The sequence below is a fragment of the Pygocentrus nattereri genome, chromosome 12 (assembly GCF_015220715.1).
Source record: "Pygocentrus nattereri isolate fPygNat1 chromosome 12, fPygNat1.pri, whole genome shotgun sequence".
In the NCBI taxonomy this organism is placed as follows: domain Eukaryota; kingdom Metazoa; phylum Chordata; class Actinopteri; order Characiformes; family Serrasalmidae; genus Pygocentrus; species Pygocentrus nattereri.
In genome coordinates this window covers 26615074-26634539 of record NC_051222.1, presented here as the reverse complement: position 1 = coordinate 26634539, position 19466 = coordinate 26615074, and the positions used below count along the sequence as shown (strand labels likewise).

The window sequence follows — 19466 nt, the reverse complement described above, 5'->3', positions numbered from 1 at the left end:
TTAACTCTTCCATCCTTGCAATTTTAAAACCAACAAGTTACAGCTGTGCGCTCCCAACAAAAGCTGCTTCTAAGGCTTTGTTTACACAGCAGGTAAAAGCACCCCGAATCGGATTTTCTCACCAAACCCGATCTTTTAAATGTGATCTGTACGCATCATCAGTCTGAACAGATCAGCTCCTGAACCGACCCGCAAGCGCAAAAGAGCAATGCTTCATGAAGCTCGTCCAGAGGTAAACGGTCATGATGGCCAGTGAACGCCTGTCACTCCCATAGCGTTCAGTTTCGTCGTTGCCAGCATCACAGGAGCGATTATGAAGTTCCAGTGGTTGACAGTTGGGCTCATCACCCACAATGTGATGGAGTTTGCCGTAAAAGGGCACATTATTCGGCCACTTCTTTGGTTTGTGTCCTCGGATTCTTTAAACTGTCCTTTGACGGTGCAGCCTTGGTCTCCTCCGGCTGTGTTTGGCTGCTTTGTTCAAAACCTCTTCAAACACGGAGCGGCTGTGATGAGTCTCATATTTTTTGGTACAGAAACATCAGCCTAAATATTTGAGTCTCAGAAGCACGAAAATATGATGGATGTCGAGTTGGACTGATGTAAAAGTTGCATGAATTCCGATCTAGCTGTTCAGACTGAGTCGCATTGCCGCAGATCGGATACGTATCGGATTTCAGTACCACGTATGAAAGCGCCTCAAATCGGAATTGAAAATGTCAGATTCAATGTGTTTTTTGCTCTTCACACTGACACACAAATGACAAATCTGTGTCACATATGCAGAAAAAGATTGGATTCAAATAAAAAGTCCAGCCTTAAGAGACCAGACAAAATCAAGCTATACTCTTACTTTAGATCCACAGGTGTTTCTTTCCATCCTTCCACAATGAGAAGACACTCAACACTGAGTCTTAAATGATGTGTAGCTGTTAATAAGCTGTTACTGAGTAAAGAACAAAGACAAAAAGACTAATATTTGCCCTAACAACACTGGACATCTAAGATCTGCAGTAAGGTTTTATGGACTAGTGAGTCTAAACCTGTGGTTTGCAATGTGCAGAAAATGCAACCTAGACGGAGGTGAGGAAAAATATTCCTGCAGATTGCTTTGAAAAATTTACGGTATGTTTCCTGAAAGAATAGAAGCTGCTGACAAAGGCTAAATACTTATATCTTAACACGTTTCATAAAGGTGTTTTCTGCTCTTTTTACCCTGCAGATAAAGATGGATTACTTATTTAATGGCTTTTTTAACTGGAAATAAAATACGGTCCATTGTAGTATAAACATTTCTAAGCATTATACATCTATAAAAGCTCTCTACTTGAACATTCCTCAAGCTGCATAATCAGGAATTATTGATGTTCTCGGAGACTTACTTAAGTTGTGCTAATGTCTTGAATAAAGGTAATTACAAACATACGTTCTGCTTCATCTTGCATACACACACACACTTACAGTGCACTGATCCACTTCCCCCTCGCATGAGGTGAAGTCTAGGTGCCGTCTGACAGTACTACCATTGGCTTTTCTCAGTGAGGCATGCTGGGAAAGGGTGAAGTGCTAAGTGGCGACATCACAGACAGACAGGTGAACACAAACATGCAGGCAGGTGGGGGAACATGTAAGAAGGACAATAGTTAATATCACTCGTCTGCATTCATCAACCGTAAGATTACCTCTATTCGCATCACCTATCGTACCTTTTCTTTCCCACTAGCTTCCTCAAATCTTTCTAACTCAAGCGCTTAATCCTGTTTAAACTACACAAATAATTCCACTAATTTTTCAAAGTTTTTGCTTAATGATATGAATTAAGATGTGCACAAATGCATTCAGAGTGGATCGATGTGAAATGCTACACTATAGAGAAACCGACCTACTTACACTGCCGTTTCTTTTCAGAGGTGATCATAGGAACCGGGAGTCAAGTCTAACTCAAATATAATTGTGTTATTTACTACCTAAAATGGCCAGTGAACCTTCACGTGTCTTCTGAGTAATGTATGTAGTAATATGTAACATTGAAAATGGTTGGGGGAAAACATTTCTTTGGGTATTACTTTTGCCTATAAAACCTCATCCCACAAATATATTCTAAAACATTTTGGCCCAAATCTCTAAACCATCATCAATCAGTGTTTCAACATGACATCAGGCAGTGTATTCACAACCATTTCACAGAGTAACGTACTGTGAGGAAGCTTTGAGAAGCATTAAGCTCTTCAAATGTCTGGTTCCTATCACCACCACAATTCTGAATTTCTAAGTTTCTCAGTAATGGAGCATTTCACATCAAACCACTCTGAAAAACTTTGATTTTTTTTTTTGCAGACTTTAATATCCTAATGATGTTAAGCACGACAATATAAACCAATATTACACAAATCTCAAAATATTAGTGGAATGCACTTTCGAGGCAACATACTGCAATGACGCATTAAATTAGGCAAGTTACATGTCAAACACGTTATGCATGCCAAACCAGACAGTGCATTTACATTAACATCATGCTGTCCATGTAAATGTCCACTCAAGCATTATAATGCATGCAGTCACACAATTCTGTGATCATAATTACCACGATAATGCTAATTAATTAATATTAACAGCAGTGGTAATTATAATTACATGCAGAGGGGCAACTTGGTTAATTAACAATGTCACAGCCTATAATGTCCATAGACCATTCAGCAAGACCGCGCATGAATGACTGGTGGACTGACACACACACACACACACACACACACACACACACACACACACACTCTGGCTGAATAATTTGCAGAAAATTTTTACCTGCGTTTTTCTTCTAGCAATATTGTGAATATGATGCCAATCACAATTATTTTCTGTTAATAAAGGTCCAGTTGCATGAAACATCTTTAGTTATGTGCTTAAAGGATAAATCTGACATTGTAAATTTGCATCTAAATAATATTGGAAGGGTCAAAAACTGAAAGGCTAAAACTATGATTTTTTTTTTCACTTTCTACTTTCAGACAAAATTTCACAAAGCTTTTTTATGTTGGAAAACCTCAGGCAAAAATTCACTTAAGATGTTTTATAAGTGACCGCAGGCCTGTTTCTGTGTCCAAGAACATCAGAATATCCATTTTCCCTTGGGGCTTGAACACTGAATGTAGCAAGATCATGAACATGCAGTTCACTTTTTTTAAGTTGTTGGTAATGTGGCTAAAAATAAAAAACTCTTTTACATTGTGATTTTGATATAGACATGATTCATCTTTTTAGTCCCAACACACATCCTGCACCCAATTCAAGAAATGAATTAACAGATGAAGTAAATTATTTTTTTTTGTATTGAACAATACATAGATAAACTATACACTGATGAACTGAACAATATATAGATGAACCAATAGTGTATACAAATAAGCATGGAGCAGCTTTTCGTGCTAAAGCTTGTTTCACATGTAAATTTCTCAAGTCATTTCAATTATATCTGTACTGTAACTGCATAAATTGCATAGTAACAAGTGACTGACTGGATGGCTGATTTTCTTTTTAAAAGAGACAATTTACATGATTGTTCCAAAATCACATATTTTACATATTATATGCTCTCCTGATTGGCTGGTTTTCTGCTGTGTTTAGTTATATGCAGCGTGTCAAGCACTGTTGGCTATAGTAGGCTAGTCGGCACCATTTTGGCCAAATCGAGCAGGTTGAATTTTCATCGGTGGTCAACTGTGAGAGACAAAGCCAAAAAAGCAAAAGTAAACAAACTTACTCAAGAGTACTGATTTTTCAACTCCATTGCAAGTAACGTTTTATCACTATGGATGGGCATTTATCTACTTTTCCTACTCAAAAGGCCAAAATTTTAAATGAATAGCATTTGTGCATCACATACCAAAAAGGGAAATAATAATAATAATATTATTAGAATGAAAACGGATGTACATATTTTATTTCACTGTTTAATGCATACTGTTTAGTTCTTCATTGGCCTTGTTTTTTAGTAGCGTTACGAGATTAGATACCCAAGCACCTAGTTCATTTTGCTTCATGTTAATTGTGGTTTACTTTTACTTCCAGACATTGTGTTAAGTGCATAAACACTAAAATTTTAAGCTTGTAAGATATTTAATTTAAATATTTTTTGCTTTGTCCGTTGCAATTTTACAGCAGTTCCTGCTATAGAGAGCTGCATTAAGTACCTTTGTGTCAGTGGTCAGCTGTAGTTATATGTACAATATTTTGTATGAGTGGAAGTTTTCACAGGACATGAGAAGTGACTGTGTGCTCACCATCTATCAGCTTGCTGTGTCTAGGCCCTAATATTGTGTGCATATGCATGTGTATATAGAAAGTGCTCAGTTTAGTTTCACTGGGCTTTTCACTAGGAGATCTAACTGCACTTAGAAAAGTAAAAGCATGTGTGTCTGATTAGCAGATGCAGGCTAGGTTAGTCAGCTGTTTAATGGCTCCTGGCTGAACTCAGTAAAACCATCATCACATTCCACAAATCCACAGCACACTTCTCCTTCTCCTGAGACCACAGAACAGTCAGAGATAAAAAGTGAAGTGTGTCTTGTGCTCCAAATGAAGTCACAAGATGCCTTTGTTTTAGCTTTTAAGCTGAATAAACACTCAACTGGCAGTCGTGAGTCATATGACCAACTTTAATGCCTTTAAATTGTGAGTAATCCCTAATGCTTTTAAGAGTTATTTTGTTTCCCTTGCGTCCCTAACCAAAATGAATGCTCCATTAGCTGTACCTTCATTAGCATAGTAAGTAGTATTATGTAGTTCTGGATGTAGCCCTGGAAATGGGAGCACTGTTGTCCTCCTTAACCTGAGAGTCAAAGTACCCTGGGGAACGCAATTGTGACAGCAATGTATAAAATTTGTGCCATTTAATCCACACTTGACTTCAATGTAACTAAACTTCTGAAATTCTTCCAGCTAAATATTAAAAAGTTCATTTATTGTTTTGGGTTTTGTAAAGGATGTACCTGGAAGCATCATCAAGGGCATTACTTGTACATGTAGAGCAGCATGTGGGTGGCTGCTTTTTATCTCTTGCGCAGAGGCCATTTTCTACCCCTTTGTTATTTGTTTGGGGTTATGTCTTGGTTTTGAAGTTGTCAACATTGGGCCTGTATGGACTTCACTGATGCTTAGCCCTCATCATTTGACTAATAAATTCTCTTTATTTACCCATTTAATTAAAGCTTTTTTCATTTCCATTTTAATGAAAACAATCATCTATAAGGGGCCTTACCATTTTGTATTTACACTATATTGTTCACTAATAATAGTTTTAATATTAAGGATTGAAATTTGGACGTGAAACAACATTCAGCTCCTTTTTTTGAGCCACAGAAGCTGCTGTGTGCTAATGTGTCACAGGTTTATCTGTGTACTGGTCAGTTCTGTTTTTAACCATTTTGCACATTAAAGATATTTTTCATTTACTAAACTTGTTAAACTCTGTATAAAAAAACTAAATATATAGAGTGCATAAACAAAAAGTTTCCTTAAGCATCTAATAAATATAATCTAACATGTAAATGCCACATAGCTAAGCTGACTGTGTTTTGTGCTGCTGAGCATAGATTTTACCAAAATAAAATATTTTTAAAATGTAACTGGACAAATGTCAGGACTTGGTCAACTTAGGTTAGACAGAGTTAACAACGGTACTCAGTATCGGCCGATGCTGAAGGATCAGGTACCGTTTAACAGGGAAGGGAAAAAGTGGTATCAGTGCATGTCTAGTATTTTTCACTGAACATAATTTATCCCTTTGTTTAGTATTTTTTAATGAGATTTAGCTTCTGAATATGGAAACAAAGAGAAGCAACAAAATAAACAAATGACTGGCTAAATACGTAAATAAATAAATAAACAAAACCAAAAAAAATGGTATTTAACAAACAAGAAAAAAAACAATAAAAATGTGTAGCATTAGGTTTGTGTGATATGTGCAAAATACATATATATGAATGCATTTATTCCTGTATGCATATATGGGTGTAGGTATGTTACCTCTGTACTTGTCTGGTTCTGCTGAGTTGCAGTTATCCCTGTGCCAGGCCCCTCCCCCTCCTGCCCCCTCATGTCCAGTGAGTCCATGCTGGAGGCAGAGGCAGAGTTAACGCTGGATCGAGATGAGCGCACCTCCTGATCGCTGACCGCTCCCACTGAACCTGTGCGCCGATGGTGTTGCGAGTTGGCTGCTGTGCTCCGGAGCGTGGAAGATGAATATGACGACGATGAGGAAGGTGAGGAAGACTCAGAGGTTTGCCGCGCAGCCTCGTCCATACTCCGGGACGCCTTCTCCAACTGCGCGGTGATGTCGTCCAGTGAGAAGTTAGAGGCCATAGGGCGGGACTGGCTGTAGGGCTACACAATATATAACTGTTATTGCAAAACTAGCCTTTGCAATACTGACACTGCAAGTCAGCAATATGCAACAAACAGTTTAACTAATCAATACTTTGTGTTGTGCGATTAGTCACTTATGTTGCTAATTATGGTGAAAAAACGATTGTTTTCTTGAAACCAAATTGTTTATATGACAGTCATTCTGACAGATCAAAACACAATACAGAAAGTGTAGGGACTGATATGGTTCTTTGTTTACATGGATACACACAGTCATTCTGATGAACTGTAATACACTACAGGAATTGTAGAGGGCGATATGCCTCCATAACCTTTAAATGATTAGTAATTCTGACAGATTATAATATTCTACAGGAAGAGCACGGGCTATATAGCTCTTTAATGTTTGTATGATAGTCATTCTGACAGATTGGAACATATTACAGGAAGTGTGGTGGCTATGACATGCACAGTCATTCTGAAAATATTCGGACAGGAAGTCGTGGTGGGTGACACGGTTCTAAAATATTTATGACACGCAGTCATTCTACAATTACCGCTATTCATTATTTCTGGAAGTGTTTAGGCTTGAAGATGAACAGAATTTATTTTGGCAGAAGAAAACAAATGCACTTATTGACTATTAATAAAAGATTGTAAGCAATTACTCCAAAATCACATTAACACCACAGTTAGTATTATGAATGCAGCATGGCATTCTACTGATGCAGCTGTACCTGGCCGCTCCCTCCTCGGATGGTGTTGGCGGGTGAGGCACGGGTACTACTGCAGGCACTGCCTCCACTGCTGCCCCCACCACTACTGCCCCCTGCCTGCCGGGCGCTGGCTGAACGCCCTGGAGCAGGCCGCTGTCGTGTTTTGGGGTCTGCTGGCCGGCTGGAGGATGAAGAAGGCTTTCCGATGGTGCTAAGTTCTTGCTCAATGGAACACAGGTCGGCCATAAGGGCATCCAGGTCCACAGTCTCACCTTGATTTATGGCTTCTGTAGTAATGTATAAGAGAGCGGGGGGTAATTATTCTCTTTAAAAACTCATTACCTACAAAGTTACTACAAATAAATATATATTTGTCTATGTAGTTGCTGGTGTAAACCTTGTAGCTCCATTTCTGTAAACCTTTTCATTTTTTATTAATTTCCATGTATCTTTAGAGTAAATAAAACTAAGGGCAATAATCAAATAACTTTATTTTATGCTAGAGATTCTGAGTCATTCGCTGAGACAGTATACCTTTCAGGGACTCAAAAGCAGGATAACATTACCTATGAGCATACGAAGTGTATCTGACTGACTAATGATGTTTAATATGTAAATGCTTGTGTATGTGACTGTTTACTGACCATTGATGTTGTACATGGAGAATCGGTAGGAGAAGTTTGCCAGGTTGGTCTCTTCTCTAAGAGGAGCTTTTTGGACTTTCCCTGGACGCCCATCGTCCAAACTCTAGAAAGAGAAGTTGCATTGAAGGTTCCACAGTGTATAATTTATAATATTACAAGACATACTGCAATTTAATGTAGAATACATATAAGTATATAATAAAACAATATGTCCGAAAGTATCCAGACTCCTAATTAGTGAATTCAGCTACTTTAAAAAGGTGCTCCTTTACTAATTCAACAATATACACATTTGCACAGTTGCCTGTACAACAATCTCCACAGAAAAGCATGGTCAACAGAATGGGACTCTGTGGAGCAGCCACACATAAACCAAAGATCTTTATGTCCAATAGCAAGTGTCAGCTAGAGGGGTATAAAGCCCTCCAGCACTGCACTGTGGAGCAAAGGAACTGTGTTCTCTGGATTGATGAAGCTCAATCCAGTACCAAAAGGATGAGCTGGAGTAGTGTTTGACATGTGGAACTAATCAATCAATATTAGGGATGATCACAGATACTTAAGTACTCTCTTAACAGCTTGCGATGCTTCAAATACTGAAATCACGGTTTCATTTTTTCCATGAAAAGACAAAGAAAGGTAATGAAAATGAAATGCAGATTTTATTTTTTTAACATGAAATATAAAATGCTGAGCACACTCACATTTCTAAGTATATTATACTTTAGTATTATTGTATTGTATTATATTTCACTTACCTCCTATAAAAAAAACAAATGTAAGCATGTCGCCAAGGACACAATATTAAGGACATGACTAAAGACAATCGCAGTCAGGTGCTTTTTTTAATGGCTAAAGAAATGCCACATATGCAAATAATACATTTCTCTGATCAACTAACATATCCAGACATTGTTCTGTAAGAAGACTTCTCAACAGCATCCAGTGTTTTACTGGTTAGCTCTGCTAGCTCATGTCAGCTACTCATCCAACATGAAAACAGTGATTTACCTTTACTGTTACGAATAACAAAATATGTTATAAAATGATACTCAAATATCAAAACTGGTTGAAATGCACACCCAAACCACACATAAGGCCTCTGAAACGAGTAGGGACTGTAGGGACTGCAGCAAAGGGGGACAAACTCTATTAATACGCTTGATTTCAGAACAACCGCTGGAGGAGCTTTCGGACATATGGCTTAAGAATCAATGTAATGGAAATCTTATCTTTTTTCCCCCATTTCATTCAGACCTAATGTGGTACCTGTGTGAGTTTGTCCAGCTCTCCCAGCCAGGCCCCGAACATTTTGTCCAAGTCTTGATCCTCCTTGTCGCTGTCCTCCTCAGCAGCATGGTCCAACTCGTCATCTGATACCTGCTCCATCTGTTACACAGACACAAATTATTGCTCTCATTCTGTGACAGCCGATTAATTTCTCCCGCATCACAACTCACAAGCTTATTTCCTGTCACCATGACAACTCTAAGGCGCCACCCCACGTAAACATGCTAAACTGAAACTTTCCCCCCACTTCATATGCATTATCAAACGGTCACGGTCATCTTGTGAATAGTCTCCATGGTAACCACTGCCTGCACTAAAGACTTATATTTATTTAACTCTGCAAATGACATTTGGAACCATGGGAGTCGACTGCCTCACTCAAGGTCACAAAGGCAGTGGTCTATGCTACATCAGCATCAATATCACCTAAAGCACTGGACAGGGAATCAAGCCAGTAGCTCACTGGAGCAGTGCCCATACTCGCTGAGCTACTGCCATCAAACATGGCACACATGAATCAAAAAATAAAATGGTAAAGCAATAAAGTTAAATTTCTTGGCCATACCTAGCAATGCTCAGACCTGATACACTAAACTGGCTTTAGCACTGATATTGACCCTAGTAAATGGACGTCGGACAGATCTCTGACCCACATTCAATACTGTTTCTCAGTCATTGTGAAAACACGTCATACACACTGCCACAAACCATATCCATACATTTCTGCCCATCATTATGCTGCTAATGTAGAAATGTACAAAGTGTAAATATAAACAGAATGCAATGATGTGCAAATAATTTAAACTCTGTACACGTTTCTGAACGGTCGTCTGCCATTGTCTAATTTGCCCCCCAAAACACCATCTTTGTTGTCTTATACTGATAACGAAAAAAGATAATGTCAATGCAGAAGTTTCCATCGATAACTAACGTTAGTCCAACTTTAGCTTAGTTTGGGAGCGGTAACGTCTGTACCAGCATGCACAACATCAGTTTTAGACCGTTTCTGAGTCAGAAAAGTTGACATCAATGCTGCTACGTGCTCCAAACAGAGCTACTGCAATATTTCAGTGAATTCTGAGATGTGATTTTTTGTTAACAACCGACACAGAAGCAAATATACAAGATCTAAATGAGAGCTCATGGACATCTCGTCGCATCGCCCAACCCTACGTTTTACAGTCAGGTCAAGATGGGACAATTTCTGGCCAAAATGATTCTGTATATGCTCTATTCAGTATTTTATATTTTTAAAAAATAAATAAATAAACCAGGTGAATACAGGTAAACACTTCTGCTTCATTTTTTGAAGGATGACATGTACGCTCTAGTTTTTTTTTCTTCTGTTTTGTCCACTTGTGAACTGGTAAACTACTTTACTATGCTTTGTGGGTGTGACCTTTCAGCAACTTTAAAATATATACAATTTTTTTCCAGGTGGAGCAGGCCACTGCATCCCCCCTAGAGGGTCTGAGTGAAGTCCACACACCATAGTCTCACAAAATCCCACAGGAAACACTGGTTGCTCAAATCTAAACATCCGTCCTTGGCCAAAAGCAGTTATCTGATAATACCGATATGAATTTGCTATGATCATCCCCAATTAAAACGCAATGTGCTGTTAAAGCCTCATATCATCTTACGCAGAACTATTCCAAAGCACAGTTTTTAAACTTAAGGGAAAAAAAGCACCGATATCATATCAGTATTGAGTTCAGGTAGTCGAATCAGTGTCTGTATCAGCAGAGAAAAAAACAAAACTGTCATTCCAAACACACAAAAAAATGGGAAATGTTGTTTCCATCACATTTTTCAGAATCCACATTGTAGGAGGAAAAAAAAAAGGAACAAGGCAACATTTGCAGCCAAAATTTACCGCATATTTATTTTGATGAATAAATATTTTTAATTGTGACAAAAACGACACTTTCGGTTTTTTGCCAAAAATGATCGGTGCATCCTTAGAGTATGTACCGGCAGTAGTGCTGAGAGTCTGGATGGAGCTCAGAGAAGCCCTGTAGGACCCTCTCTGCAGTGTCAGTCAGCATTCTGAGGTTGCCAACTGGAAGGGTGTAACATGGTTGGCATGGTAACCATCGCAATGTCTCTCAAGACTGGCAAAGTTGCTATGGCAACGGCTGACTGCTCTCCTACAAAAGGTTTTTTCATGCCATATTGTAACTATGGCAACCCACCCCCCTCAAGAGCATCAACTCCAATATCGCGCTTGAATTCAATCTAATTAAAAGAGCATGGCCTCAATGTTTACTGGCAATTTATTACAATGCATGCATAAAATTTGCTTCAACCTGATATAGCCACCTCAACCACAACTCCCATCAAGCCAGCATCAATCTCAACCCATATCCACCACTTATAATTGTATAATAAACAAAATCTTTTTTTTTTGCAAACACAACTGTTAAGGAACAGAAAAAAGAAAAAAAAATACTCCTAATCATATGTTCACATATGGAGCAGGGTGTGCCGTCTTAGTTTTGGCCTCAGTAAGGACAGCATAATGTTTTACGGTAACGGGGGAGCACCCTCTACTGTACAATAACTGAACAACACTTTAGAGCTGATTCTACCTCAACCTAAACACACAGTATTGTAAGTCAGCATGAGTGAATAGGGGGGTCAGGGGAGTTTGAAGCCATTACTCTGAACCGAGTCAGACAGCAGACCACAAAATGTGTGTGAAAGTATGAGTGAGTGCGCAACTGCACTTAGTTATGCAACAACAGGAATAAAAAAAAAGTACTGCAGCAGGAAAGCTGCAGTGGCATGACTTTCATCCTGAATGTTGCGCATCACAGAAAACCCACCATACGCACACAGGTACAAGTCTACTTAATAGGGTCTTACAAACAGTACTGAGCAAAACTCAGAGACCATACTTCATGTATACATTTTCAGTCAAAATAGCCATTAAGTACAAGTAATTCATTTTTCAGCATCATGTAAAAACAATATAGATTGAACAGAAAATGTAACACCAACTAAAATATCAAACCTATTAGTATATAATTTGTCTACTCTTTGTTTCCTCATTTGTGCACTCTATTGACACTTCAGCTCTTCCAATATCAAAACCAACCAGTTGCAGCCGTGTCCACTCAACAAAAGCTGTTCCCAAAGGAGACACTGACATTACGTTCCCTTTAAAGAGACACTAACATTCACACAAGCTATTTACCCAAACACTCCAGCATCCGCATCTAAAATGGACATGAGAGAAATTTCAAAGGAAATAAGATCCACAGGCATAAGGAAGCAGAAAAGTAAAATGAGAAAAAAAAAAAAAAAAAACACAACTGGAATTTCCAACACTGAAGTTCAAAAAAATGATTAAAAGATACAGAGAAAATGAGACTCCTAACAGTGCAAGACATGTCAGACCACCCAAACTGTCATCAGATAAAGAGTACCTAGTTTATCTCAGAGAGAGGAGAAAACCAAGCTCCACTCTTACTTCAGCTCTGAATCCACAGGGGGGGTAAAAAAAAAAAAAAAAAAAAAAAAAAAAGTATTCTGCTTTACTTACATCAGCATGGAAGGTCACTTTTAATCATGCAACTATCATTAAGAAGACACTTAACCCACAAGCTAAACATATACAGTGGTGTGAAAAGTGTTTGCCCCTTCCTGATTTCATATTCTTTTGCATGTTTGTCACACTTAAATGTTTCAGATCACCAAACAAATTTAAATATTAGACAAAGATAACACAAGTAAAGACAAAAATGCAGTTTATAGATGAAGGTCTTTACTATTAAGGAAAAAAGAAATCCCTACCCACAGGGCCCTGTGTGAAAAAGTGATTGCCCCCTAAACCTAATAACTGGTTGGGCCACCCTTAGCAGCAACAACTGCAATCAAGCTTTTGCAATAACTGGCAATGAGTCTTTTACAGTGCTGTGGAGGAATTTTGGCCCACTCATCTTTGCAGAATTGTTGTAATTCAGCCACATTGAAGGATTTCTGAGCATGAACCGCCTTTTTAAGGTCATGCCACAGCATCTCAATTGGATTCAGGTCAGGACATTGACTAGGCCACTCCAATGTCTTAATTTTGTTTTTCTTAAGCCATTCAGAGGTGGACTTGCGGGTGTGTTTTGGATCATTGTCCTGCTGTAGAACCAAAGTGCACTTCAGCTTGAGGTCACAAACAGATGGCCAAACAGTCTCCTTCAGGATTTTTTTGAATTCATGGTTCCATTTACTACAGCAAGTGTTCCAGGTCCTGAAGCAGCAACAGTCCCATACCATCACACTACCACCACCATGTTTTACTGTTGGTATGATGTTTCTTTTCTGCAATGCTGTGCTACTTCTACGCCCGATGTAATGGGACATACACCTTCCAAAAAGTTCAACGTTTGTCTCGTCTGAGTCGTCGCTCATCACTGTTCCATGTTTTCGCCATTTGTGGATAATGGCTCTCACTGTGGTTCGTTGGAGTCCCAAAGCTTTAGAAATGGCATTATATACTTATAAACAGATTTCAATTACTTTGTTCCTCATTTGTTCCTGAATTTCTTTGGATCGCAGCATGATGTCTAGCTTTTGAGGATCTTTTGGTCTACTTCATTTGGTCAGGCAGGGCCTATTTAAGTAATTTCTTGATTGAGAACAGGTGTGGCAGTAATCAGGCCTGGGTAAAGCTAGGGAAATACAGAAACTTAGCTTTCCAAAGATGTGATAAACCACAGTTAATATATGTTTTAACAGGGGGCAATCACTTTTTCACACAGGGCCCTGAAGGTTTGGACTTCTTTTTCCCTTAATAATAAAGACCTTCATTTATATACTGCATTTTGTGTTTACTTGTGTTATCTTTGTCTAATATTTGAATCTTTTTGGTGATCTGAAACATTTAAGTGTGACAAATATACAAAAGAATATGAAATCAGGAAGGGGGTAAACACTTTCACACCACTGTATATGAAAGTAACCTAACAAAAACTAACAAATAAACCTAACCATCCATCCATTTTCTAAGCCGCTTCTCCGTCAGGGTCGCGGGGGGATGCTGGAGCCTATCCCAGCAGTCTTCGGGCGGAAGGCAGGATACACCCTGGACAGGTCGCCAGTCCATCGCAGGGCAGACAGACACACGCACACCAACAAGTCGTAAATTGGAAGGCCATGAGGTCATGGGTGGTCCATTCTTTTTCTTTCTTAAACTCTTGCCTCTTTTCAGCTCCTTTTCCTCTGAAGCCATATCAAATAGCAGCACCCACGGGGGAACATGAGGGTCACTTTACCTGTCACTTTACGACCCCGTTCTTTGATCCAGAGCAGAGACCGGGGGGGGGGTGGGTGGGTGGGGGTGGGGGTGGGGGGGGTTGCACATCCCAATATATCTATCAGCTTAAACACCACACAGAGGCTAAGAAAACCAGACTTTCAGAATCAGACAAAGGATGGGTCTACACAAGCATAGGATGTTCCCAATACTAACTTTAAATGACCCAAAGCAGATCAATAAATCAGATGACCAGACTGTCCTAATTATAACTCCAACAGCTGTAATTCGCATACAGACAGGTGCCAGGTGACAAATTTGAAGAAAAACCAACAAAGCGTCTTAGCAAAATGTGAGCCCCCCACAAAAGTCACAAGAACAGTTTCAATGCCCCTTGTCGTAGATCTTAAAAGACTCGGGAACAGTACTCGAAGGATGGAAGAACATTTTTCCAAAAATATTCCCTCAGTTGGGAATATAGTGATATAGTTGATGATGGTGGTAAAGAGTGCTGTCTAACATGTTAGTGCAAAATCTCCCATAGGTGATCAACTGGGTTGAAATCTGTTAAATGCTGAAATGCTGAAAATGATTTTCATACTCATTAAACCATTTTTACTGATCCCTCGTACCAGGTATCATCATCCTAGAAATGACCACTCCCATCAGGATAGAAAGGCTAAGACAAAGTTGATCAGTCAGAATAACTGCATTCATTCACAGTGACCCTTTTCATTAATGAAACAGGTGGACCCAAACCATTTCTTTAAAACAATCCCCTCACTGCAGGGGTTAAGCATTCAGGCCTGTACGGTTCTCTTTGTGTGGCTCTATACATACACATGATGTGAAGGATGTCTCATCTGACCCTTTCACTTTTTCCCCACCTCTCTGTAAATCAGTGCCTGTGTTTGTAGTCCATTGAAGTCTCAGATGTGCTTTTCATCTTTGTAATGAGGGGTTTAAGCACTGCAACCCTACTATAGGTCTCTACGCAGTTGTGCACAGACTGTTCTTGCTCACAGTCTGAAGACATCATTGCTTTGACATTCTCAGCCATCCAAAAAACAGTTTCTCTTACCTTTCACACTTTTGACCATAACCTCCAACATCATTTACTGTTTCTCTCATAGATCTAAACACAGATGTTCTTATTGTAACACTGCCAGTTTTTGTGACTGAAGCTTCTTCCAATCACACCCCAATAATTAACCCTTTTAAAGTCACCCTTCTCCTTATGCCATCTTGATCCAGAATTGAAATCTCATGGAGCTGCTCACCGTTTTTAAACATTCCACAAAACATGGAAGATGTTAACTACCGAACTGTACCATGCAGTACACCTCTGGACTCGTAATGTTTCATTTCTTAGTCATTTCAGTGGGCAGGTTGTTCTGACCACATGTCTGTTAAGGGTGTAGCAACTCATACAATTTGGTTTGATACAATATACGTACACATGGGCGCACAAACATGCAGGCCTCCCAGCTCAACCTGCACTTGAAATGATTCTTTAAGAAAGCATTATATAATCCACTCAGGTCCCTCTCCTCCTCCTCCTCCTCCTCCTCCTCTCCATCTTTGACTCTGTACAGTGTGTGTGTTTACAGAGCCTTAACTAGAGTTTTCTTTCACAACACAACCCTCCTGTTCTCTTCACCATGCTGAAATCAGCAGGAGACACTGAACTACAGTGGACTAAACCAACACATTCCACATGCAAAGAAACACTCATTTCAACTGGTGAGCAAGAGATCCTAATCTGAGGAGAAGGGGGGGGGGGACAAAACAACTATTGTTTCTTGTATTGTTCAACTTTTAATGCATGGGCAATTTTGAACTTGATACAGTCTCACCAATGAAGGAAATGTTGAATAGAGAGTGAGCGGGAGAGCGCGTGAGAGAGAGCGCGAGACAGACAAAAAAACAACAACAACAACAAAAACCTGTGTTGTCACCGCTACTTTGGAGAAAACAGATATGAGTGTGTGTTTCATAAACATAACATGAATAAATCACACTCACTCCAAAAGCCTATCCATGTCTGCACTGCTGGCTGTGTGTGTGTGTGTGTGTGTGTGTGTGTGTATGCGCATATACATATATATATATATATATATATATATATATATATATATATATATATAAATAAAAGAGTCAATGATTAATCACTTCTGCTTAATCACAATCACTTTCACTCATCCATCTAATTTGACCCTAAAGACCTATCAATTTAAAAGTAGTGCATTTTGTTAAATAGACAAAATAACCTCACAAATGCATCATCCAGCGTACACTGTCAAATAACAGATAACTGCCGACATCAGTGGTTTGTCTGACTAAGTGATAATTCAGAGTGAATGAACTTCAGTGCTAAACAAATTCATGACATGACAGTAGCTGGAAATAACTTTTGAATGGGTGGGTTTGGTAGGGGGGTGTAGTGGGCTGTACAGTAGACCTCTATGTCAGCACAAGCTGCTGTGCGTGTGTGTAGACAGGAAATGCCCAGGATGTGCAGAATTCTTCATCTCCCTCATGAGCTATTCTATCACAGTTCTCCCACCCTCCAGCTGCTCTCTTTTGCTCGCTCACACACACACACACACACACACACACACACACACACACACACACACACACTGCTTTCTCTCATCTTTTTTCACTCCCCCTCACCTTTCTCCATCTCTGTTTTTCTTTCTCTAGCTTTGTATCTTTATTTCTCTCTCCTCCCTGGCCTCTCACTTCCTCCTCATGTCTTTCTTTCTCTCCTTCTGTCTCTCTCTAATCTTTTTCTCTCCCCTCACCTTTATTTGTTTTTTCTTTTTCTCCTTGTATCTTTATTTATCTTAACCCCCTTCCTCATCTCACTTCCTCCTCATCTTATTCTTCCTCTCATCTCTCACATTTTCTCTCCCTCATCTTTTACTTTCCCTCATTTGTCCTTTCCTTTTTTCTCTCTCCCCTCCTTATCTTTTTCTCCCTCTTTCTCCTTTTCCTCTCTTCTCATACCATGTCTTGTACTCCTCATCTCTTTTTCTTGTCTTGCTTCTCTCTCTTCTTCTCTCTCCCTCTCTCTTGACATCATGGCTGGCAGGGAAGGAGGAAAAGAGAGGGAAGGGAAATGACCTGACCCTCCTTTCCGTTGACACGCACTCAGAGTCCTTGTTCAACTGCATTATAGTGAGAGAATGAGCGTACTGCCATAACAGCTCTGCTCCAGCTGCTTCATGTAACTCTACTGACCTCTAAAACACCAACAGCTCCCTCTTTAAATCTAATCAAGCACTTCACACCACGTGCTGCCCCAAACTTAACAATTACCAGCAGAGTGCAAATGATGAAAAGGTCTGTTTAAATGCTAAAGAGGTAGAACATAGTTTATTAAATCTTATTGTGATATTGGCCTTCCGTAACACAGAAGGCTGTAATATGCAAAAGATGAGGATCTTAACAAATCACAGCTCCAGATGAGCGTCTCTGGGTGTTATTGTGATTTTTTAATGTTCTACCAAAATCTCAACATGTAGCAAAATCATATGGAATATCACAATATGGAATTTCTCATTCTATTTCCAAAACCAGATTTTTTTTTTTTTTTAACACAAAAATAAAAAGAAGGGAAAAACTGAAATTTGTTTGTAATTCACTGTACAGTCATTAAACATGATATATATTAATAAATAATATAACATTTTATAAATATAACAAATACAGCCTGCACTTGGGTGGTCTTGAGCAGGGTTATTATAGTCAATAGCAGTGGAAAAATGTCCTTGTTAACTGTAATTCAAATAAAAGACATTTTGCAAAAACATGAAAACAATCAAAACTATGATTTTTGCTGCAAAACTAACAAAAATAATTACAATTACTAAGAATAAAACTTTCATTTTTTTCAGTGTGTGAAAGTCTAGAAGTGGATCACTTCTGTGTTTGGCTGTCTTTTAGGAAACCTGGAGATGAGCAGAGCTCAGTCTACTATTGTTTTAATTTTATTCCACCCTTACTAAATATCTACTACTTAAGCATTCATCATAACACTAAAAACTATTACTTTTTAGAAAATAAAAACTAAATGATGTATGCAGACTAAAATTGGACTGAAATAAAAAAAAACTAAATGAAAAACTATATTTTTGGAAATAAGAAAGAGCAAGTTCACTTTTCTTAAGATGAGCATCTAAAACGTCACTTTGTTCAGCATGTGTACCAACTGTTTTCTGTATTAAGACAGAATTATCTTCTTGTATATTGATATTGTCTCACACTGCAGTATCTTCAGTCCTTCACAGAAAAAAAAAAATCTGTTCTCAGATCAGCATAAAACACCAGTCAGAGACTGAAAAACCTGGTCAAGACAGCTGTTCCAAAACAGCCTCCTCTCCAAGGAGCTGCACAGTGTCAAGCTCCCTCAGACAGAACACTGATTACTCTGAACTCACTCAGATTGATCTTTCACCCCAAATGACCTATAAGGTCAGAGGAGAGAAGGACCGGGACTTCTCTGCAGAGCGGAACAGACAGCAGCAGCCCTCACGTAGCACTATGGAGAAAATATTGTATAGAATACAATATTTACATATTATATAGAATAAAAGGGGTGTGTTCCTAAATCAACGACAGAGACTGCGATACATCTTATGATAAACAGCAAAAGACATCAGTGAACCCATGTAAAATACCAGTACAGCGAGCCGATGTTTGATGGCCTACTTAATTGTAAAATAAGAAACTCTTCGCTTAAGTAGTTTTTAAAGAAAAAAAAATATCAGGAAGGTGTCAGTTTTGGTAGATACTCAAAGTTTCAATATTGATACCAGGAAAGGGGGGAAAAAAAAAAAAAAAAAAAAAGGGAATTGCATCACCTCTAGTTTATAATAGAGAATGAGTGTTCTTAACATTTATTTCACATTAATACACGGTCGAAAAAAGCCTCAACAACCTGCATGTGTTTCAAAAGTTATGAAAACATTGCCTGTGGTGTTTGAACACGCCTCAGTGAATGGAGCAGGAAATGGAAAGAATACGGTGTTGTAGCGTGAACTGACCTTTGAGAAATGCAACGCTGTACAGCTCCACAAGCAGCCGATTGTGATGGCCTACTGTAAATGGACAATATTGAATGGGTGTTTCATCAAACAGGGGTTAACGTTTGGGCGTGTGCGTAGGGTGAGGTATTTTTAGCAGTGACCCCCACCCATA

At 38.9% G+C, this 19466-nt stretch overlaps 1 protein-coding gene across 4 annotated transcripts in view; it reads right to left on the bottom strand.

Moving 5' to 3' along the window:
• The window catches only part of raph1b (Ras association (RalGDS/AF-6) and pleckstrin homology domains 1b), an 81210-nt gene that overhangs the window by 23630 nt on the left and 38114 nt on the right, over nucleotides 1–19466 (bottom strand). For 2 of the 4 annotated variants that reach the window (XM_017712159.2, XM_037543231.1), the window contains exons 3-7: nucleotides 8990–9109; nucleotides 7721–7823; nucleotides 7098–7363; nucleotides 6022–6378; nucleotides 1462–1566 (exon numbers count right to left, since the gene is read on the bottom strand). In XM_017712159.2, coding sequence (XP_017567648.1) covers nucleotides 1462–1566; nucleotides 6022–6378; nucleotides 7098–7363; nucleotides 7721–7823; nucleotides 8990–9109 — 951 coding nt within the window. The remainder of the gene's footprint in view (nucleotides 1–1461; nucleotides 1567–6021; nucleotides 6379–7097; nucleotides 7364–7720; nucleotides 7824–8989; nucleotides 9110–19466) is intronic. The other 2 variants (XM_017712160.2, XM_017712161.2) reach the window with 1 other exon arrangement.